The sequence below is a fragment of the Lipomyces chichibuensis genome (genome assembly GCF_038497645.1).
Source record: "Lipomyces chichibuensis strain CBS 12929 unplaced genomic scaffold V1513scaffold_21, whole genome shotgun sequence".
NCBI lineage: Eukaryota > Fungi > Ascomycota > Lipomycetes > Lipomycetales > Lipomycetaceae > Lipomyces > Lipomyces chichibuensis.
Genome location: NW_027117473.1, coordinates 130,356 through 151,399, shown reverse-complemented (window position 1 = coordinate 151,399; position 21,044 = coordinate 130,356). Strand labels below are relative to the sequence as shown.

Sequence of the window (21,044 nt, the reverse complement as noted above, 5' to 3'; positions counted from 1 at the left end):
CTTGTCTATGGCTTGCAGTATGGGCGGCGGATTCTCGACCGGCGAATTTCACCGGGATTTACCGCGCCGAAATGGATATCTAAAACTTTTCTAATAAATCTTCAAAGACTTTACATAATAATATCCAATGACAAAATTGCTCCATTACAACTACGTCAAGAAATAATGCGTAAAAGAACCTTGACGATCCTCCAAACGCATGTAAAAGGCAAGCATGACCTATTTTTTTCGCGCTTCTACTCGGTCGCGATCGTTTGCTCAACGAGAACGTGACCGAGCAAACTCTCAGCACTCGTCATTGGATGGGAGATTCCGGGGTTTTCTGCCCCCGTCGAATATGCGTTCGGTAGTGATGAGTGTACTGACTGGTACGGAATGGTACTCTAATTTCCGTACCTATGCGAAGCATGAGGCTAGTGTCAGCATTGTTGGAGTCTTGTGGATTTCATGATAATAACACCATTCCCGTTCGAAAGCTCACCACACGCACATATGTTTACTCGAAGGATTGAATCATTTTCCGCCTGAACGAATAACGGAGTAGTATTCAATAGCTCAAGTGTTCATCTCATGTATTATATGTACAGCTTAGATGCTAAATCATCAGTAAGAGCTTTCGGATGTAGCCAATTTCACGCAGATCCAAGGCGATACAAAGTCAAGCTAGTAACAAACAAATAACTCACCGCGTATAACTAGGCGATATGATCTATATAGATATTTTCGATACTTGTCATATAGCATACCGCATTGGAGATTGTCCGACTTACGCTTCTACTTTCACTATACTTTCACTGTAACTTGTTTTGTCATAACTGAATCGTCGCCCGAAACGCGTTTAGTTCAGCCGGTGTCATGCCGTGCATACATTTAGTTCATGGGTACCGGACGCATTCGTCGTCAGTGATGCAATAGCCGATGTTGCCGACTCTGTGTGCGACTGCACATCGCCGGCCATACTGCTGTGTCACCCATGCGCTGCCAAAATATCAACTTTTGACACGGCCTTATATTCGAGAAGTTATAATATAAGACCAATGCTGGAGTTCGATTGCGGAATCGGTCGCTACTCACCTACCAAGCGGACTTGTAGCAGACAAAGACAGCATCAGTGGTATTGCAATTCCTGCATCAATAATTGCGCCAATAAGCATATAAATTCCGACATCGAATTTTCCGGTAATTCTGAGGACAAAACGTGAATAGCGGGTGACGATAATATGAACGAAATTGGAATGAAGACTATATTGCTAATTGTCCATAGAATTGCCAGGAAACCACATCACAGCTTCTGAGAAATTAACTGATGCTGACTTTGCGTGCGGTCAGTAAGTATGGTCGAAATAATCAGAAGGCATGTACATCGCCGCCGCAGGACCGAGCACCTATACCATAAGATGCGATGTCTAACCTTACCATTCTTGAGTCCCACCATGACAGAATCCTGTTTGAAAGTTACTGGAAACGATTACAAAGTCATACTAGCGCTATTGAGGCTTAACGACGATTTATTGAGGCAGTCTGGAAGATTTTGAGATTTCTGTTTATGATGAACCCAAGCGGAAAGTGCCACGTCTTGCAGCTAAAATAACTCAGAATATTCCTACTGTAAACCTGTGAAATCTTTAGGTATGGACTAACTGACGCGCTAGTCTTAAGCACGCTTGCTTACTGACAGGAACTGACAATAATTGGGTTGGAATGGATGAATCTGCCTGTGCATGACGAACTGAAGAAACAAGGATACCTTTCATAGACAGCAGAAGATAGCATCGGGACGACTCTACGGCACCTAAACTGGAAGTCAAATTTTATTGTGTACTATGGTGAAAGAACTAGAGCGTCACTGCAGAAAGTAGAATATAATTGCACATTCAAGGCAATAATGTCTAAATTGCTTAGAATTGAAGATCAGCCTGTTCGGACCAGGCAAAAGACACATGGGGATATCATGCCGCTGCTAACATAATTGAAAACGTAACATGCGGATTGTGGCATTAATCAGCTTGAAGACGATAGCACGAATTCGTCATTGAAGTCCTACTCGAGCTTTGGCCCCCCATGTGCTCTCAGGTTGCCGCAGACGCCCGCGGAAAGCGTCAGAGCTGTAAACATTGGTAATTTCATGCCACCCGATTCAGAGTTGTGACACCGACCTCCGCAGCATATTTTGATGGCCTGGTATATCTATTTTTTTGATTTGGAATTGATACGCTTCTCTCGAGTATTCACTCGTCTACAATGGATTCAGACAAGTCGGCAGTAGTTACCTCGAGCGCCGATCCCCCGTTAAAGCTGTCAGTCGGCAAACCACCCAAGGCGGCCAGGCTGATTAACAACGCATTACCACCGGCCGATCTCGAGTGCGACCTTGTGATCTTATTTGACACAGAGTCAGGATATGTTCCGAAAGAGAAGAAGACTGCAGAAGTGATAGAGGATTCTTTCAAGCTTCTATTGGCTGAGCTTGTGAATGCCGGGTTCTGTTTTAAAGTCCGAGTGAATAAACCAGGATCGGTATTCATTTTTGTCAAAGCATCGGATGCGGTTGTTTCCTTCGCCTCATACCGATCGCAGTATGTCGTGTCATGTCGATTGTGCCGTGTATGGGTAAAAGATCGGAACTAACGGTTGCAGGATTAAGGATTGGTTGTTTGGCATCCGCACTTCTGCTCCTGTGGTTCCCGCGTCTCACCACAAACTTGATGACGATTTCTCGACTGCGGAGCGTCTCAGATTGGTTCATGACCGCCTTACAAATTCACAGAAGGACCATGGACTCGGGATCACCCCAGGGCAAAGTGACTGGGTGTTCGTTAAATCGATATTCGCCCTTCATGATCCTCAATTCAACGTTGTACGTGCCCTCCATGGAACACTAAGCCTTGCAGTAATATTAATGTATGTTTAGGCTTGGATTGAACGATGGTCTACCAAGTGGGCTCTTGATGACGCCGAGCTAGATATTATCAAAAACACTTTCGGTGAGAAGGTACTTGCAACGATTTAGGTTCCTGAGACTTATGTATCTAACTTTCGAGAGATTGCACTTTACTTTGCTTTCCTACAATATTATTTTAGTCGCCTTCTTTTCCCGACAGTTATGGGTCTCCTGGCATTTTTCTTTCTTCCGCCCTACTCCCCGATATTTGCGATTATCTGTTCCCTGTGGTGTTCTGTCTTCATTGAATCTTGGAAACGCCGTGAAGTTGAGCTGGCTGTGAAATGGGGTGTGAGAGGATGCTCCGGTTTGGATACGCATCGCGCTACATTCAGAGGTGAGTCAGAGCGGGAAGATCCGCTTACCGGTGCGTTGGTCCAGTATTATCCTCAATGGAAGCGTGTTGTCAAGCAGTTCACTGCAATTCCTACTGCGCTGACAGCTGGTCTGGTATTAATAGCGGTCCAGGCTGTGGTTTTTGTAATCGAAATTTTCCTGTCAGAGATTTACGACGGCCCGTTGAAGCAGTATCTCGTCTTCTTACCCACAGCTCTGCTGGCGACGCTGGTGCCCACATTCACTGCGTTCTACAATATCATTGCTACCCGCATGACCGACTGGGAAAATCATGTGACGGAACGAACATATGACACTGCTATGACACAAAAGATGTTTGTCCTCAACTTTCTGACGTCTTATATGGGTCTCTTTTTGTCGTCCTATGTGTACCTTCCCTTCGGCCATCTCATCGCTCCGAATATGGACTTCATCAGCGCGACCATGCAACGTTTCATTGGTGAGAAGGCGTCTGCGAAGCATTTTACAATTAACACTCATCGGCTGAGACAGCAGTACATCTACTTTACCGCTACCGCTCAATTAATCAATTTCTTCGTCGAGACGTTACTGCCGTATATTCAACGCCGGGCGGTTAAGGAGGCCAAGAAGTTACAAGAGAAAGTCACTGGCGCATATCAGGATGTATATAAAGACGATGAAATTGAAGCCCCATTTTTGGCGAGAGTTCGTGCCGAGGCGGACTTTCCCGACTACATAGTTGGCGATGACTACCGGTAAGTGGATCTTCTTGCAGAAATCGAGATATTATTATTAATTTTGTTGTAAACTTAGGGAAATGGTTGTCCAGTTTGGATACTTATGCTTGTTCGCTACGGTCTGGCCACTTGCTCCGTTGTTTAGTTTCATTAACAACTGGTTTGAATTGCGTGGAGATGCCGTGAAAATTTGTCTAGACACCAAGCGGCCGATTCCCGGTAAAGCCGAAACGATCGGACCCTGGCTCCAGTACGTGTTATTATGTGATTGCTTAGACAGATATTTGTTAATATTTTGATATAGCAACCTAGTCTTCCTGACCTGGCTTGGTAGCCTGACGACTTCCAGTCTGGTGTCGATGTACCGCGTCTCCGCGACCGAGTCTGACTGTTCATATCTCGTCGCGACACGACCTTGGGTCTTACTGGCGGCCGTGTTATTGTCCGAGCACGCCTACTTTGTAGCGAGGTACTTAATTAGATTAATCTACGACGCGCTAGACTCGTCTGTCGTGCAGAAACACCAACGACAGAAGTACTTGAATCGCCAGCAGACATTGAAGCGCAGTTTGCCGGACGAAGAGCCGATTGAGGCTCTTGAGCACGAGGAAATCGAGGTCACAGAGGCAAAGCGGGATGAATGGCGTGCGGCAATCGCTGAAGCTGTCGTGACTCTGCAAAGCTCGCTGGTTAAGAATGAGGCGGACAAGAAGGAGCAGTGATATGCTGTGATGGATAACATTCGCATAGTGCGAAGGAGGAGTTCGCTTGAGAGGGCGACTCGTCATGTTACGGAGATTGAGTCATGGACTGAATCCCTCCCACTCATGTACACCGATGTTTTGTGGGAACTGTAATTATATAATGTGTACTGTCGATTAATGTTCTGGAGGACCCTATGCCGAGTATACCCGGTCATAGAATACATATACAGGTTATCAGCTTGTTAAATAATACAAAAAGTGGTTGACTTCCTGGATTCATCGAGAGCACGTGCCTGATCGTCATTCTGATTGAGGGTGGCAGGTCAAGCTACTAAAGCCCACGCAAGCGCGAAACTCGCATTCTGGATTAGCCACCATTCTCTCATCGTGCTTCAGAGCCGAAACTGAGTTGCCTGTGAGCCACAGACAGATCGGTACCAGCTGCTACCGATTTTCGGTGCGAGCGCGTCCACCCGTGCGGCACGAGCCGGGCGTGATATTATCAGCCCCGTCTTAGGGCTCTCAAGGCACATGACGATATTACTACTGGCAATGCATTTCGCCGACAAATTCTAGATTTTAGACGCGAATACTCTTATAGAGCAGCAACGAGGTAATAACAAGAAACGCGTAATACGACACAATCGGGAGATACAGCGGCGGAGGAGCACGTTCGCATACTTACGAAATGACCAGGCTAAGCTCGACGTTGACATCCTGTCATTAATAGATTCAACGCGGAAGTTCATATTTGCTCTATAATACCATTGCTAAGATGGCTCGGATTCGGAGGTTGGTAGTAGGCGCATTGGTACTACAAATGCCTCTATTGATGGTATTTGTGAGTGCGATGCCGGTTGTCAACGGCGACTTCAAAGATGTGTCGAATTCTACTGTGAATATTGAAGCGTCTAATACAACTACGAATTATACCAACACGTTTCAAATCGAGGCACCGTCTCCATTGGGCACGGCAATTATAAACCTCTTGGCATTCGATGCTACTGATAATAGTGTAAGTGTTTCCACGGCGTCGATTTACGCGTTTGTGGATACGCTAAGCGGACGTGGTTTAGAACATCAGTTATCAAGGGAAGTTGCAAGTATACAGTGCAAATTCTTCGACATCTTTAAACGACGATTCTATTGCGTACATCTCATGCGACGACCCATCATCAGCAGTGTCTCTCGCAGTGGTCCAAGCAGCCGAGCAACATCCGTTGTGTATTTTACTCTATTCAACTAAATCACGGACATGCGGCTTCGCGAGGTCGTGCCCGCTGTATAATGGTGACTTGGGAATAGTTTTTTCGACACTCTCTGCGTCGGTCGGAAACCTTTGGTTATCTGCTATAGAAAATAGTCCCAATCCATTGAAGGCGACAGTGGTGTGGAATAAGGCAAAGATCCCGGTCGATACACAAACTTCAGCATCAGTGAAAATCGCGTTCGCTGAAACTACGCTTATGGCGACTGAGACGTCGCAGATGTCCAATATACCAATGACTACGAGTCCGGGGCTTACATCGTGGACTATGGTGTCGGTACCGTCAACATCGTCTTTAGATACTCAGACGTCGCAGTCATCCGGACATACCACCGCAGTTGCAATGATCATTCTTTATAGTGTTACCGGTCTCGTTTCTGGATTCTTCCTCCTGGTCATTATTTTGGGAGCAATCAGAGCTCATCGGCATCCGGAGCGGTATCAAGTGACCACGAATCCCGATGGTACTGTGCAGCGCAAGAATAGAGCCCGTGTCTTGGCAAAAGCTGTACTGGATTCAATTCCGCTTGTGAAGGTCCCAGAAAGTCATCATCACCATCAAAGTGATGACACAGTGGAGCGAACGGAGGATGGGAACAATAATATCAAGATGGTCGAGCTGAACCCAGCCACGGGCTGCGCAATTTCGCAGAATAACAACGAAACGCAACCCAAAGTCGAACAAGATAATGGGAACATGGTCGAAATCGGCAAAACAGATGGCGTACGTTCCTCAGCGCCTGCGGAGGGCCGGATATCGAAGGACTGTGGTTCCAATTCGTCCACGATATCTATACCATCGGCATTAATGATTCCGACAAACGGCTGTCCAATTTGTTTCGAGTCATTTTCACCCGGCCAAGATCTTCGGATATTGCCTTGCCATCATGGTTTCCATGCTAGTTGCGTTGATCCTTGGCTACTTAATTCATCTTCTCAGTGCCCACTATGCAGAGTGGATCTAAATCTTCGTGCCGGTGCAGAAATTCCAGATATACCTCCCGGTTTAATGCCTGGTGGAGAAGAGGGACGTTCCGATGCGGATATGGCAGAGGCACTAGATGTCAATGGATTGAACACTCGACTTAATCGATTTTTGGATACGTGGAATGCTCAATTGTTACCAAGACTAGAACGGCGAGTTGCTCTGGAGAGATTACGTGACGAAGGTAGGATACAGAGAGAGCTGCGTCGACGACGAGAAGAGCATCTGCGCAGTGAAACAGGGCCTAGCGCTTGGCGTCGATTTGTCGAAGGGCGACGCCGGCTGTTCAACCTTCAGCAGCAGCGAGAACGAGGGCAGGCCCAGGAAGAACGGAGTCACAATAGTGAGCAGGTGGTAAGTTCATCTGAGAATGTTCCTTCATCATCATCATCATCATCACCGACGACTTCGCAAAATGATCGGTCGTTTTCTGCCCTTTGACCTTTGTTTTGAATTTAGTGCTATTTAGAATCTCGGATGTTGTGAAATCGAATTATCAGGGATGGGTATATCTGGCGCATTTGATTTATGTCTAATTTGGTTTCTGTCGGGTTATGTTACATATATTAGTATCTTTGTTATGTTGATCGTTCGCAGTTATATTTGGTTAACGAACGTCATGTATATACATTTCTAGGCAGGTGATTTGTCCTGAACACATAAAATATTTCCAAGGACTAAACTAACCAAATTCAATCGTACATGCCTATCATTCCAAAGTTTTTTTACATTCCTTCCAGAAACTTGTCTTTGAACATTACAAACCATTTACTATATTGGTCTTCCAATATCTCACTCCCTAAAGTTGCTATTGCCACCGCTGTCTCTTTTATTTTGGTGCTATGCTCCTCCAAGTCGTCAATGTGGTCGCCGTCCAAGAGCCCCCCAGCAAACTCGTCAATCTCGGCGCTCAGCGTTTTCATGCTATCCGTAACTCCATTGACAAACGTGGCAAATTTCGTGTCCGGGTTACTGCTTTCGACTGCAACTAATTGTTCATAGAATTGTAAGACGAACCGGCGCTTTAATAGTGACGTAAGTAATATTGAGACCATGTTGACCTTCTTTACCCACAACTTGGCGAGATCTAATAGATGCCGCGTATTTTCATCGTCTGCACCAGAATTATGTTCTTCTTCATCTTCGCCTTCTGAACCTATTAGACCCCACGCATCGCTATTACTAGCTACATTAGGGTCTTCTATGAACTCATTCAGCTCGTTCTTCGCATCTGTAATCATATTCTTATGTAGCCGGACATCCTTGGCCAGTATCCGCAGAACATTCTCGGCAGCAGTAGTACTGCAATTCGAATTTTCCAGATCGTCTTCAAATCGTTGTAATTGCTTGCACTGAGATATAATGATTCCTGCAGACACATACTGATATTCGTTTTCGTCCTCCTTTTCATTCGGGTTTTCGTCGTTTAGCGACAATTGATTAACCACATTCACAACGTCGCTATCCTTTATAACTTTCTTCTTGCCACTCTGTTGTCCTCCGGCCTGCGGACTACTCTCGACTTCATCAATCAATCTCTCCAACGCAGAGCATAAGTTAATACACCGTGCACGTCGCTCCTCAACAACCAAATTCACAGCATACCGCAACTCTGCACTCCGCAACGGTTCCCGTAGCGTCTGTATAAACTCCCCAACCAGTAATGCCACAAGCGCACCAATCATATTCAAGCACTCCTTTAGTGCTTTGACAGGATCAGCCCCCTCCGCCGCCGTCCTCTTTGCATCCGCGTTCAGGGATGGGGAAAAACGCGCGAGCGCGAGTTTGGTCGCCTGGATTTGGATGTTGCCAACTGTGCGCCCGATGTTGGGCTTTGAAGTTTGTGCATCATCTTCGGAGTGTACGAGGGAGGGTGGCGGAGTGCGGAAGTTTTTGGTGGACTCATTGAGGATGACGCGGGTAAGGCTAATGACGCCGGCGAGCGTATCCTGTAAGCTCATGCTGAGCTAGCTGTTCGTTGAATGGATGAATGCTTTAGAATGAACTAAGGATATTCAGTTCTTTGAGCAAGTTGTGTATAGGCATTTGCGAAATACAGGAGGAAATGCTGATGCGACGTGGTTGGTACCGTCGAGTGACCGCATTGATGAATTTGCGTCACTCTGATGTTTTTGCTTTCCCAGATTCGGTTCCTCCGCTTTTACAGCAAGGCTTGAACAATAAATAGCATGTATTTTTGATTCGGATTAGAACTGAAATGGTTTAAATTTTCAGCCATTCGAATCTACTACAGATTATACTACTTATCTTGTACCATTATGCGAGAAAGTGGGTCGAATGGTAAATTTTACTTATCCATCTCGTACAGAGGAAAATGTTCAAGTATACTCTTTTCATAGATATAGATATATTGCAATGACACACAACATTAAGACTCTAGGAGAACTTAGCAGCCACCTTTCAAATCGTAGGTCATAAACTAAATTGAACTTCATATATTAGTACTACTTTCACACACAGTACCTATTTGCAAACAACTGTAGCAAATCGGGCCAATTTTATGAATCAGACATCCCAGGAAGGACATTAAGCGGTCACCGACAGTCATAAGATGGGTTCTTAAGCGACTGCTACCGTGGAAACTGCGAATGTGTTGGGACTTTTCATCACTTGAAAATTTCGCCTCGGTTGCACGTCGCTGCAATGAAAATACGACATACCTTCAGTAAGAAAAAAAATTTTCCGAAGTCACAGTCGGGTAATTAGCGTCAAGATATCTAACAATGGGTTGGTTAGTAAATAATATCTAATGCGAAAGAACGAGCTCAACATTCTCGACGCATTGTACCAGCAGCAAATTCGACGAAAATCAACAGAAGATCAGACCAAGTTACTGGCAAGTAATAAGACTTCCTGCGACAGAAGTCGATAATTCACAAATAGTCCTCGTCATAGTCGAATCGGACTTTGGAAAGAAGAATGTGGTTCCATATCATCACCAAAAGTGCTCTCGTCGAATATGCGTCCGCCTTAACTTCTGAGATGCAGAGGAAAGAAATATTTGCCTTACCAAAGCACAATAGTATTAGTTGGATAATACTTCAAACAATCCCAGTGTTTTAAGTATGCCCTGCAATATTCGAGCGCTGCAGACTAAAAAAAGCTGAGGAAAAAAATTTGACCAATTGAACTTTTATAGATTGGTTCAGGGTACCGAGAATATTCTAGGGTTTTTAGGGTTAGAGCGCTGAGTGGTGTATTTACAGCGTTAACTGGATCGCCGTTTCAGCGAGCGATGACGACGCGGCGCCGAAACTAACCCCTTGGGAGTCTGGTTAACATATATGACGATGATGATGCATGCATGTATGGGTCGACGACATCAGGCAACAACGATAGCGTCTGACGTGCCGATCTGTGTTAAACGAATGCGAACTGAGTATTCAATACAGCCACTTTAGGATTTTCAGCTTAATGCATATATAGCGTCTATACCAAAGGCTGGAGCAAATTCGGAATTCACGCTCATCACTCACCCATAGACTTCGCTTCTACACCAAACATGTCAGCGATATTGTGTTTGAACGCGGGATCGTCTTCGATCAAGTTCTCACTCTACAGATATAGCCCAGACGCATCGCTACTCCTCACCGGCTCTGTATCGGGTCTGACTGCTGATCAGCAATATCTCACGTACACATCATACAAATCATGTGGTGAAGTTCTCGAATCAATTAAGAACCAAGAGATTGACTGCCCCGATCATGACTCCGCATTTAAAGTCTTTATGGAGCATCTCGATTCGAAAATAGGCGAAAAACGGCTACTTTCATTCGATGACATATACGTTGCCTGTCACCGAATTGTCCATGGCGGTAGTAATCCACGTCCATTACTGATTACAGAAGAAGTTTACCACGAGCTCGACATTCTTTCCGATTTGGCGCCGTTGCATAATCAGCGAGCACTCGACATTGTGCATTCATGCATCTCGCGGCTAAAAGGTACCAAGAACGTCGCGTTCTTCGATTCGTCGTTCCATATGACGATCCCACGGCATATTTACACATATCCAATAGATCTAGATGTTCAGAAACGTCATCAAATAAGGAAGTATGGCTTTCATGGGCTTTCATATGCTTTCATCTCTCATGAAACCGCCGACTACTTTGGTGTCGACGAAGACGATCTGAACATCATTGCACTTCATCTCGGTTCAGGTGCTTCCGCATGCGCGATATTGGGCGGAAAATCAATCAACACGTCAATGGGTCTTACTCCGCTAGAAGGCCTTCCCGGTGCAACTCGATCCGGCAGTGTAGATCCCTCGCTGATCTTCCACTATCATTCAGACTCGTCGCGGATGTCCACCGCATCGTCTAAGGATGTGCATCTTACAATCGCGGAAGATATTCTGAACAAGAGATCTGGATGGCAGTCAATAACCGGCACTACTGACTTTGGCCTCATCACCAAGCGTGCAGTAGAGGAGAATGACGAACGCGCAAAGTTAGCGTTTGATATGTTTGTTGATCGAGTATCCATGTACGTCGGCCAGTACTGGGTTGCGCTCCAAGGAAAGGCGGTAGCTTTGGTATTCGCCGGTGGTATAGGTGAAAAAGGAAAAGAATTAAGAGCAGCGGTTATAGAAAAAGTGTCTTGTCTGGGATTTACAATCGACAAGGAGCTAAACACAACGGCGTCGACGACTTCGGATGTGATCTTTGATGTGTCAAAAAAAGACGCAAAGTTGAAGACTCTCGTGGTCCAAACAGATGAGCAATTGCAGATGGCGAAGGAGGTAATTGATACACGATTGTAGGCTTTTTGGTGTTGTATCTAGTTTGTAGACTTTGATATCGAGTATTATTTGGTTTAGAGAATGAGATGATAATAGAGACATATATTATATTAATTGTTTCACCAATTGTTCCATAAGTCTTCTGCTTCTCTAATTGGACTTTACCGCTCGCGGCAAATTTGACAGCGATTAGATTGCGAGTGATTGGCCCACTCCCCTAATGGCGTCGAGTGATAGCAATAAAACACGAATTCTATGGATCATAATTGCAATATAATTTGTTTCTTATGTACGACTTATATGGGTGCATCGAGATCGATATTGTAATATATTTAAGGGCGAATGGAAGATTTGTCTGGCTCGAAATATGTTAGTGCCACTCCTCAATGCACGACATCGCATCCCTAGCATTGGGAACAAGCGTTCTTGAAGATTGTGGGAATCTGCAAAGAAGTTGAGGGCTTCATATCTGGATCTAGAACACTAAATGTTCGTATTATGGCCGGACACGCGATAGGTAGTACGGTCGTAGCCAACCTGGGAAGCTGCTTGCTCTCATTGTGGTTCAGGGTTCAACTCATCTCAGCTTGAGGGATCCCAACCATCTAAATTTCAACAATCATGCTATCGGTACAGCACCTAAACCGCAACACATCTATACCTTCTGGCAAACAATGACTTTAGTAACGTCAATTGCGAGAGACGGCGTATGGAAATTATCACATCTTCCGCGGTCGGTGTATGCTTGCCAGGTTTCGACGTCTAGATTACTGTCGCAGAGCGCCATTCCCACAGAACCAGCTCAACCCTTAAGCGCCAATGTTCCACCGACCGCATCGGACTCTCTAAAATCAGAACAGCAAATACCGCCGAAAAAGAGGAGGAGGATAGTATTCGAGCACGAAATCGACGACCGGCCAGAATGGCTGAAGTCGCTGAGCAGACAGCGCGACAAAGTTATGGCAGTCTATATCAAACTTGTGAAGAAGCAGCCATTTGTTTTTTATGGCGGTCCCTTTTTGACGTTAATTGTTATTGCGTCGTATTACTTGCAAGAAATCACGGAGATTAGATACAAGGCACATGACCAAAAGCAGAAAATGGCAAGATATGTTTTTGAAAATCCGGAGAAAGTTGATGCTAATTATTACTAGGCAACGGAAGAAGACTTAGATCCACGGAAGAATTCCACAAATGCGTCGCGTTTCCGTGACGAAACGAGGGACGAGTATTACGTACGACTGCGGTGTTGATTTTGGGAGCAGCCAACAGATTCACTAACTGCTTGTTTAGAAACGAAACTACAAGCTTTTACAATCGGAGGCAACAGAAGACTATGAGATCAAGCGTATCGAACGCCGTCCAGGAGATCCTCCTGTGAAATGGTAATTCATGGCATTTTTAAGAACGACGCTATACATTTGGAGTTTGGATTTTTTGGGTATGAAGATATTCCCTCTATATTCGGGCCGTAGTTTTGTACATATAATTTTGGTTTGGCAGGCCCTGTGAGTGTCAATTTTATGACCAAAAATGTATCCATTCTATTGTACAAAATGTCCCTTTCTACCTCTTCTTATACAAACATGGCTTCAGTAATGGCTCATTACCCTTTTTCTCGTCATCTTCCGGTTCCGAGTCATTTTCAATAAATTTTAGCTTGTTCTTCGCAGGAGTGTCGACAGCAGCTCTGGCTTCCTGTCTTTCTGACAACGGTTTGAAGAAATCGAAGCGGATGAACATAAGATTGGAGGTATCTGTCTCCGCGTGGACAAAGCCGTGGGCTTTGATTGCGTTGATAAAGCTTGCCCCGTCGTTGTCCGAGAATCTGGACTTGATCTCCGATATCCATAACTGGCCCCTGAAATTAATTATATTAGTGCTGGACAAATTAATGCTTAAGACGAAACATACTTTGGCTTAAGAATTCGATTCGCTTCCTTTATGAAGTCCAAAAAGTTGGTTCCCATTAGTGCTGAATAATGTTAGCAATTTGTGGAACACTTCGTAATCGCAATACTCACATAAACAAAACACTACAATATGGACACTCGCATCAGGCAATGGCACATTCTTAATATCCGCAACTGTGACCCTCTCATTTGTCTTTGACAGATCAAAGCTATGAACAACTATCTTCGTGCCACCGTGTCTCGTTTGCTTCTTAGTACCGTTGCCTGAGTATTGAGTTGAAACTTTCAGGGACAAGGTGGCATCTCCACATCCCATATCGGCAATATAACTGGTGCCGTCCTTGTCGCGAGGTAGTCCTTTTGGAGGAGGTAGTCTGCTCTTTGACAATTCCTTAACTCGTTCGATATAATTATTGACCGGATTTTCGGGCCAGGATTGAATCTGCCGCCGGAATCCTTCATGATACTCCCGGTACAACTCTGGCTGATCTTTCAACAAATCCTTAGCTTCGTTCGATGCAACAGTGTATAGCTTCTCGTTTATCCACCTAAAGCGCGAGCCAGCTAGCTTTTCCTTCATCTTCTGCTGTAATGGCGTTAACTTTGGAATCGGCTTGTTAAGCTCAGGTTCCGATATTTTCTCGACTGGCTCGGAAGGCATTGATTTGTGTTTGGCAGCTTTCTCGACTTTCTTTTCAGATTTGTAATCCTCTTTACTGTCCCTCTTCCGCTTCAAAGCCCCGGTCCTCTCCTCCTTTGGCGCACCCAACTGCTTACCATTCTGATGACCCTCACTTTTAGTCACACGCTCCCCTCCCTTCGCCGGTTCTTTATGAAACTGAAGTTCAAAAAACCTCTGCAATTCCTCGCTAGACACTTTCTCTTTATCAATTTTCGCAACACTTTCCTCTATCGAATTCCCACCAACATGCTTCTTATGCCTCCGCTTCTTGTTCTTCGTATTAGATGTGGTTGATTTCTCTGCCAGGGCATTGGCTGAAGTCTTTGTTTGTGCCTCGATTGGCGCTGATACTGACCAGCCGTCTATTGTAAATAATGACATTTCAGTAAACTTCCGTAGAGACTGGTTGATGTCTCAATCCGAAGCACCAAATATACAGAGTCAACTGGGACAACCATTTTGTCGACTGCGAACGCAAAATTTTGTACCCTAACCCACAACCGTTCGTTAGACATCGACAATCGATTTTGTTATTTTACGTTACAATCTACAAGCCAGGAATCTAATCCATAAATAATCGCATAGCTATATATTAACCCAAGCCGAACCCATAATATTTACCCACAAAAGTTTATAAACCGAACCAATCATCACAGTACTTTCTCGACACAATTAAACCCCTATTCATATCATACCCATTAATATTTCCTCCCTCTAACCGACTCATATTTTTCGCGATAGATACATCTGCACTTTCAACAATATTAGACAACCGTCGCAGATCTCTCAGATCATTCAAAGACAATTCTTTATTCGACGAACTAGACGAAAAATCACACAACCGCAATGTCAACAATTGAGAAAATAAAAGGGAAGAATTATTCAAACGAAACGACTCCCATTGCAAATTCAGACCAGTCGCTGCAGCCGTCATCGAGCCGGCGAGCGCCATATGTCGGGATCTGCTGCTTCTCGAGGGCGAGAGCTGGGATGTCGATCGGATATTCTTGCCGATTCGAGATCGCCGTTGTTGAGATTCCGGATGCTGATTGTTTCGAGACCGAAGAAGTTGGCATAATCGATGAATCCGTTGACGAACTTGCTGATTTAAGTTCGGCTGTTGTATCGATGAGAGCAGATGTGTCAAGGACTGAGTCCCAATCAAGTGACTCGCCTGTAAATTCCGAGTCAAAAAGGGAGCAGTCGCCTTCAGACTTCTCTTCCTCGAGAGTCGAGAAGGCGGACGGACTGTCACTGTAAGAAGACTCTGAGTCAAGGAAAAGTGCAGCAGTCGCTGCCACGTCAAACAACAAAGAATCGAGACCCTCATCACGGATAAGATCATTGTCGTCAGTAACCTTGCCATCCAGGGGCCTGAAATGTGTGGGAACTTCAAAAGACGCTGCAGGTCCAATAATGACATCACCGCTGCTGGATGATGCATCGTTTTGAAGGCCACAGTATTCCGGGCGTCTAGCTGGGTCGGAACTTCGGACAGAAGATCAGGAGTGGCGTGATATGACATGAACATTGGGGGGGACTGTTCGGGAGGGAAGGGCGACAACGTGGATGAAACTGTCGGGCTATTGGACGATGGAGAAGAAGCGTCGACAGCCATTAATTTTGAAGTTTCATTTTCTATCCGAAAATCAAGCCCGATTGCATCTAACGATTTCGAACTTGACTCAGATGGCTGAGCCATTGGCGAGTCCGTTACAGACTCCCGCTTAATAGATGGCTCCAAGTCGGTCGAATTGGTGAAGACCTCGAAGTTGAACTTGAAATCCTTCAGACCGTCCATATATGACTTCATGGCTTGTACTTGATCGCCTAACTCATCCAGCTTCGACTTGAGAGCCTTATTCTCGTTTTCGACATGAGCTATCCGCTCCTGTGCCAGCTTGTTCTCAGACAGGAGTTGACCGTTGATATCCTCAAGTTCCTCAAGCTGTTTCCGTTTCTTCTCGCGAGATGACTGTGCAGCCTGCCGATTTCGTAGTATACGTTCAACCCGACGCTGCTCTTTCTCAATCGCAGTCTTTGCTCGCTTCCGTGGAGGTAGAACGCCTGGAGGGAGAGGTAGTGATAGCGACTCGCGCCGCTTCCTGGTAGATCCAGCTGGCAACGGAGAAGTTTCGATTGACAACGAAGGCTGGCGAGAGTCCGGCGACTCGGGCGAGTCTGTATGTTCTGGTGAATCTGCCATTATGGATAAGAAGGAGTAGGCGAGATCAGGCGAGATGACATATTCTGAGATATAGCCCCTCAAAAGAGAGGTAAAATCGTCTGAAATCGGCCAGTGTGGATGGGCAGTGGAATGCTGGAGAGGACACGTAAGTGGACACCGTGGCCATTTATGATACCTCCGCCGTGCGGCTAAACTCCATCAGAATACCCAGTTGCTTCCACGTTGTTCTTCAATTAGCCCCCCGGCGTCTTCTCTTAGCCAGCAACACAACGTTGGCTGTTTGCCCTGACCCACAAATCAGTACTGAGGGCAACTCCAAGTTGAAAATCGGGTAAGGAACATCCATTTGACCCACGTACTATACACGGTAAATTGAATACGTGTACATTCATAGGGCTCAGTGGAAAATTGATTTGCAACCTTGTAGGGCTTAGCTAGAAATCTCAATTTGTTTCTGGGTTCTGGTTCTGGTTTCTGGATTGTGCAAGACTACTCCTCACTAGCTAGAGCAGTAGCCAGAGAGGGACTTATCATTTTGCAGTCTGCAATTTTATTCTCTATTTTTCTGTTTTTTTTTGAACTTCAAGCTGCACACTCAAAGAACTACATTAAGGGCTTAGCCAAGTCAGCGGCGCGACCGGCTGACAGTTGTGCATGCATAACCCATTTTATAACTCATTCTTTAAATACATCTACTGGCCATTATTCTAATTGCATTATGTAGCTTTGTATTTCATCAGTTCAGGAGCCGTGGTCATGACCCTGTTAATGGTTGATTTGACCCTGCAGACGAGTGACGTAAGAGTCATTCTAAGAACATACGAAGTTTGCCTGGCACTTCCCAACGTTAGCAAAAAAAATCAAGACCAAAAAAAAGGGCAAAGCCGCTTGCTGAATTACTCCACCTGAATGATAGTCACACAACAGGATAAATAAATCCAGAACGTAATCTATTTCACATCATCATGTCTTCAGCACTCAGCACTGCGTCCAGAAACATAGTGCGGGGAGCTCTCCGGGCCGCGCGACCTTCGACGTCATACTCCGGTTACCGGATATCACCAACGTCCACAGCCTTGCATGTCCGCAATTACGCTTCGGCTGCTACCGACGCAGCTGAAGCCGTACACCAGGTTGGTAATTTCATTCTTACCAGCATTTAGTGGGACCGCGGTGCTGACCGACCATTGCAGACGGTGATAACCAACCGGGACCCGTCTGAGAGCAGTAAATCGGCGGCGTTTGTTAGCGAGTACGAGCCATACTGCTTGACTACGTATGCTCGACCGGGACTAGTACTTTCGAGTGGAAAAGGATGCTATATTTGGGATTTAGAGGGACAGTAAGTTGCCTGTTGTTTATGAACGTTCGGTGTGTCGGTGTGTAGGGTCACATGCTGATTCCAATAATTCTAGAAAATATCTTGATTTTACTGGTAATCACGCGTTCTTATTGGCATACATGGTACTAGATACTGACATGCTCTCTAGCTGGGATTGCTGTTAATGCGCTCGGCCATGGCAATGAGGAGCTGTCAAAGATACTGTATGAACAATCACTCAAGATGATCCATACTTCGAATCTCTACTACAACGAATGGACCGGCCCATTGTGCAAACTTCTTGTCGAACGTACATTGGCCACTAAAGGAATGCAATCTGCGTCGCGGGTTTTTGTCTCTAATTCGGGCTCCGAGGCCAACGAGGCCGCCCTGAAATTTGCACGCAAGTACGGCAAATTGACACCTGGTGGTGGGGAGCACAAGTATGAAGTCGTGTCATTTTACAATTCATTCCATGGACGCACTATGGGGAGCTTGTCAGCCACGCCAAATCAGAAATATCAGAAGCCGTTTGCACCTTTGGTCCCTGGTTTCAAATACGCAATGTACAACGAGATTGATGGGCTTGATATCATCACCAAGGACACGTGCGCGGTCATAATTGAGCCGATTCAGGGCGAAGGCGGCGTATATTTTGCGACTCCAGAGTTTATGACTGCTTTGCGAAAGAAATGCGACGAGGTCGATGCTGTGTTAATTTTCGATGAGATTCAGGTATGTGCCTATCCTTTTTTGGGTTACATATATTTTGTATACTAATCTGCTACAAGTCCGGGCTTGGACGGAGCGGTTACCTCTGGGCTCACGAGGCCTTCCCCGCCGAAGCACAGCCAGATATTTTGACAATGGCAAAGGCACTAGGCAGCGGCGTCCCAATCGGCGCGGCTATGGTCTCCGAGCGCATCGCGCAAGCCATCAAAGTGGGTGATCACGGTACCACTTTCGGTGGCAATCCCCTGGCTACTAGAGTTGCGCATTATGTCGTCGATAAATTATCCAAACCCGAGTTTTTAGACGAGGTGAAACACAAGGCCGAGCTCTTCCGCTCCGGACTCGAGCAATTGAAAGAGAAGTATCCGTCTGTCATAACCGAGATCAGAGGCACAGGTCTAATCTGGGGTGTGCAACTTAACCGAGATCCGAACGTCATAGTTGACGCAGCTAGAGTGCGCGGGCTGCTTGTTATCACAGCGGGAAATAACACAGTTCGAATTGTGCCTCCGTTGGTAGTTAAGGAGGAGGAGATCTTGGAGGGAATTGAGATCTTGGACAGCGCGTTTGCCAGTGTGTAAGCTGTTAAAAAAATTGAGTCATGTTGTATACATATGGTAGAATTTGCGATATAGAGTGCACCGATGAAACGCGTAATGGTGCGACTCTGTTCAATGTCCTCTTACTCCAATTTTGGCGTATTTAAATTGATAAGAATATGGCAACCAACCCACTATAATTGATGAAGGATTATTATAATTGTGCTCATTGCCACATCAGACCCCCAGACACGGATGAATCGGTCTCGTAAATCGAGTTCTGCGCTGACATCATCGCGGGCAAAACCCGTGCGACTAATTTTAATCTTCCGGTCCGCCCCGCACAATTCTGGTGACAGCGGCCGAATTTTACTGCAACAATCAAATATTTTCGACGAACCACGCTCGATTGCAACTAGTTCTAGCTATTACGTTTTCCACGAACAGTTTGTCACAATGCGCACCATTGCCAACCGCATTTTCCTCCGACCCGCAGCATCGCAGCCCGCGTTCGTGCTCGCTCGCCACTACGCAGACCTAATGCGTCCTCGACCGGGCCCGCCACGGCTACCGCAGGAAGAACAAGATGAATTCGAACGGCTTTTAGAAAAAGCCAACGAGGGCACTTTCGTGCCCAAGAACGCTCCAGAGCAGCCAGAGAGTGAGGCGCTAGAGAATCCCGCAGCGAAGATTTTGAAGGCCGGTGGTGCGCAGAGTGGGGTACAGCCTGCGTATACCGGACGGACGATTCCTGAGTTTGAAGGTGATGTGAATCCGAAGGTAAGTCCGACTTGTGCTTGTTATTAGTATCACGTGTGGGACTAATAACATGCAATTAGACTGGTGAAATTGGCGGACCGAAGCAGGATCCACTGCGACATGGGGATTACAGCTTTAATGGGCGCGTGACCGACTTTTAATGAATTTTTGATCAATCGTATAGAATAATAATAATAGTCACGAGCAAATCGACGGAAGAAAGCGATTTCGTCGAAAGAGTCCAGAGAGAATACTTTCCTTTTTTGATTGAATCGAATTTGTTGCGGTGGTGTTCCATATTGGAATGACTGGCGGCGTTTTCGCGGCAACCTTAAAGCGGGATTAAACAGGAAGGTAATAAAATCATGCTATTGGCCACAGAATGAGACAGGAAGACTCGATCATGTGCAATCTTGCAACCCAAGTACTTTCGCCCCGCGATGTAGCTTGCCTATTAGATTACCATCTAGCAATGGCCTGTGCGTGAAAGATGAAAGATGAAAGATGAAAGATGCAATAATGGTCGACTCTATATAAGACTTGCTGGCTATCTCAATCGATGTGGTCTCAATGCCGAGAAATTATTTGTAGAATGATAAATTTAAGGGGACAAAGTATCACGTCCGTGAATTCCCGGTGCCAGACTATGTGCTCACTGCGGCGGTCTCGGATATATAGTTCTATTTTTACCAACATATGTTGTATTCATGCAGGTGGACTGATGAGCTATATATATATATACATAACTTATATAGATGTATATATCTCATCTTAGTATCATAGTCTTCCGCACGAATGTAAAGTTTATTAGAGACTCGGCTAACTGACGATGTCATGCACAATGCGCCGTAGTCAACCGAGGACGTCTTCCTTGCGCCTTTTGTTTGCAGTGGAAAAGTGACAATAGATAACGATTAAAATTTCAAGAACGACTAACTTAATCTACATGTTTTTTTCTTGCAGACATAATAAATGTCAACTGGGCCATTCGAACAAAGATGTCCTTTAGCAACGGAAATCCGATCCATTCCACCAGACATCCTGTTCGTTTCATCTGTAGACAAGGGCATGAGACAGTTCCAATTCTATTTTGGGCTCTTTTGGGGGGGGGGGGGGGGGGGGGCATTAATTTTGTGGGGGGCCGGGGGGGTTTGGGGCTAGGTAAAAAAAAAAGGTTTTTAATGGGGTAAAAAGTA

At 45.5% G+C, this 21,044-nt stretch overlaps 9 protein-coding genes across 9 annotated transcripts; 6 read left to right on the top strand and 3 right to left on the bottom strand.

The window, feature by feature from the left end:
- Positions 1–2,241: 2,241 nt before the first annotated feature.
- V1513DRAFT_470848 (calcium-activated chloride channel-domain-containing protein) lies at positions 2,242–5,035 on the top strand (the record flags this gene model as incomplete). The annotated part of the gene is made up of 6 exons (XM_066900149.1): positions 2,242–2,576; positions 2,638–2,857; positions 2,912–2,992; positions 3,044–4,014; positions 4,073–4,246; positions 4,301–5,035. The coding sequence occupies 6 exons, from the start codon at positions 2,242–2,244 to the stop codon at positions 4,716–4,718; spliced, it is 2,199 nt and encodes a 732-aa protein (XP_066752947.1). The 3' UTR covers positions 4,719–5,035.
- A 1-nt stretch (position 5,036) lies between these two features.
- Positions 5,037–7,535, top strand: V1513DRAFT_121930 (uncharacterized protein). Its single transcript, XM_066894148.1, has 2 exons — positions 5,037–5,715; positions 5,777–7,535. The coding sequence occupies exons 1-2, from the start codon at positions 5,476–5,478 to the stop codon at positions 7,391–7,393; spliced, it is 1,857 nt and encodes a 618-aa protein (XP_066752946.1). The 5' UTR covers positions 5,037–5,475; the 3' UTR covers positions 7,394–7,535.
- Positions 7,499–9,117, bottom strand: V1513DRAFT_446889 (uncharacterized protein). The gene has a single exon (XM_066898336.1). The coding sequence runs from the start codon at positions 8,911–8,913 to the stop codon at positions 7,678–7,680; it is 1,236 nt and encodes a 411-aa protein (XP_066752945.1). The 5' UTR covers positions 8,914–9,117; the 3' UTR covers positions 7,499–7,677.
- A 944-nt stretch (positions 9,118–10,061) lies between these two features.
- Positions 10,062–11,832, top strand: V1513DRAFT_446888 (Acetokinase family-domain-containing protein). The gene has a single exon (XM_066898335.1). It carries the CDS (start codon positions 10,476–10,478, stop codon positions 11,733–11,735), a length of 1,260 nt encoding a protein of 419 aa, XP_066752944.1. The 5' UTR covers positions 10,062–10,475; the 3' UTR covers positions 11,736–11,832.
- Positions 11,833–11,936: 104 nt separating this feature from the next.
- On the top strand, positions 11,937–13,389 carry V1513DRAFT_446886 (uncharacterized protein). The gene is made up of 3 exons (XM_066898334.1): positions 11,937–12,817; positions 12,869–12,949; positions 13,008–13,389. Exons 1-3 carry the CDS (start codon positions 12,389–12,391, stop codon positions 13,101–13,103), a joined length of 606 nt encoding a protein of 201 aa, XP_066752943.1. The 5' UTR covers positions 11,937–12,388; the 3' UTR covers positions 13,104–13,389.
- V1513DRAFT_446882 (methyltransferase-domain-containing protein) lies at positions 13,240–14,732 on the bottom strand. Its single transcript, XM_066898333.1, has 3 exons — positions 13,739–14,732; positions 13,629–13,689; positions 13,240–13,575 (listed from the first exon to the last, which is right to left on the bottom strand). Exons 1-3 carry the CDS (start codon positions 14,688–14,690, stop codon positions 13,281–13,283), a joined length of 1,308 nt encoding a protein of 435 aa, XP_066752942.1. The 5' UTR covers positions 14,691–14,732; the 3' UTR covers positions 13,240–13,280.
- A 144-nt stretch (positions 14,733–14,876) lies between these two features.
- Positions 14,877–16,714, bottom strand: V1513DRAFT_446880 (uncharacterized protein). The gene has a single exon (XM_066898332.1). The coding sequence runs from the start codon at positions 16,513–16,515 to the stop codon at positions 14,941–14,943; it is 1,575 nt and encodes a 524-aa protein (XP_066752941.1). The 5' UTR covers positions 16,516–16,714; the 3' UTR covers positions 14,877–14,940.
- Positions 16,715–17,462: 748 nt separating this feature from the next.
- V1513DRAFT_380971 (pyridoxal phosphate-dependent transferase) lies at positions 17,463–19,131 on the top strand (the record flags this gene model as incomplete). The annotated part of the gene is made up of 5 exons (XM_066895055.1): positions 17,463–17,630; positions 17,691–17,839; positions 17,913–17,932; positions 17,988–18,553; positions 18,610–19,131. The coding sequence occupies 5 exons, from the start codon at positions 17,463–17,465 to the stop codon at positions 19,129–19,131; spliced, it is 1,425 nt and encodes a 474-aa protein (XP_066752940.1).
- A 414-nt stretch (positions 19,132–19,545) lies between these two features.
- V1513DRAFT_459117 (uncharacterized protein) lies at positions 19,546–20,009 on the top strand (the record flags this gene model as incomplete). The annotated part of the gene is made up of 2 exons (XM_066899735.1): positions 19,546–19,869; positions 19,929–20,009. 2 exons carry the CDS (start codon positions 19,546–19,548, stop codon positions 20,007–20,009), a joined length of 405 nt encoding a protein of 134 aa, XP_066752939.1.
- Between the last annotated feature and the right edge of the window lie 1,035 nt (positions 20,010–21,044).

Coding starts and splice junctions, on each gene's coding strand:
- V1513DRAFT_446880 (XM_066898332.1), bottom strand. CDS start 16,515: ATGGCAGATTCACCAGAACATACAGACTCGCCCGAGTCGCCGGACTCT.
- V1513DRAFT_121930 (XM_066894148.1), top strand. CDS start 5,476: ATGGCTCGGATTCGGAGGTTGGTAGTAGGCGCATTGGTACTACAAATG. Junction 5,716..5,776: donor TCGATGCTACTGATAATAGT/GTAAGTGTTTCC, acceptor GACGTGGTTTAG/AACATCAGTTATCAAGGGAA.
- V1513DRAFT_446889 (XM_066898336.1), bottom strand. CDS start 8,913: ATGAGCTTACAGGATACGCTCGCCGGCGTCATTAGCCTTACCCGCGTC.
- V1513DRAFT_446886 (XM_066898334.1), top strand. CDS start 12,389: ATGACTTTAGTAACGTCAATTGCGAGAGACGGCGTATGGAAATTATCA. Junction 12,818..12,868: donor ATGACCAAAAGCAGAAAATG/GCAAGATATGTT, acceptor AATTATTACTAG/GCAACGGAAGAAGACTTAGA. Junction 12,950..13,007: donor AAACGAGGGACGAGTATTAC/GTACGACTGCGG, acceptor CTGCTTGTTTAG/AAACGAAACTACAAGCTTTT.
- V1513DRAFT_446882 (XM_066898333.1), bottom strand. CDS start 14,690: ATGTCATTATTTACAATAGACGGCTGGTCAGTATCAGCGCCAATCGAG. Junction 13,690..13,738: donor TATTGTAGTGTTTTGTTTAT/GTGAGTATTGCG, acceptor AACATTATTCAG/CACTAATGGGAACCAACTTT. Junction 13,576..13,628: donor AATCGAATTCTTAAGCCAAA/GTATGTTTCGTC, acceptor AATTAATTTCAG/GGGCCAGTTATGGATATCGG.
- V1513DRAFT_446888 (XM_066898335.1), top strand. CDS start 10,476: ATGTCAGCGATATTGTGTTTGAACGCGGGATCGTCTTCGATCAAGTTC.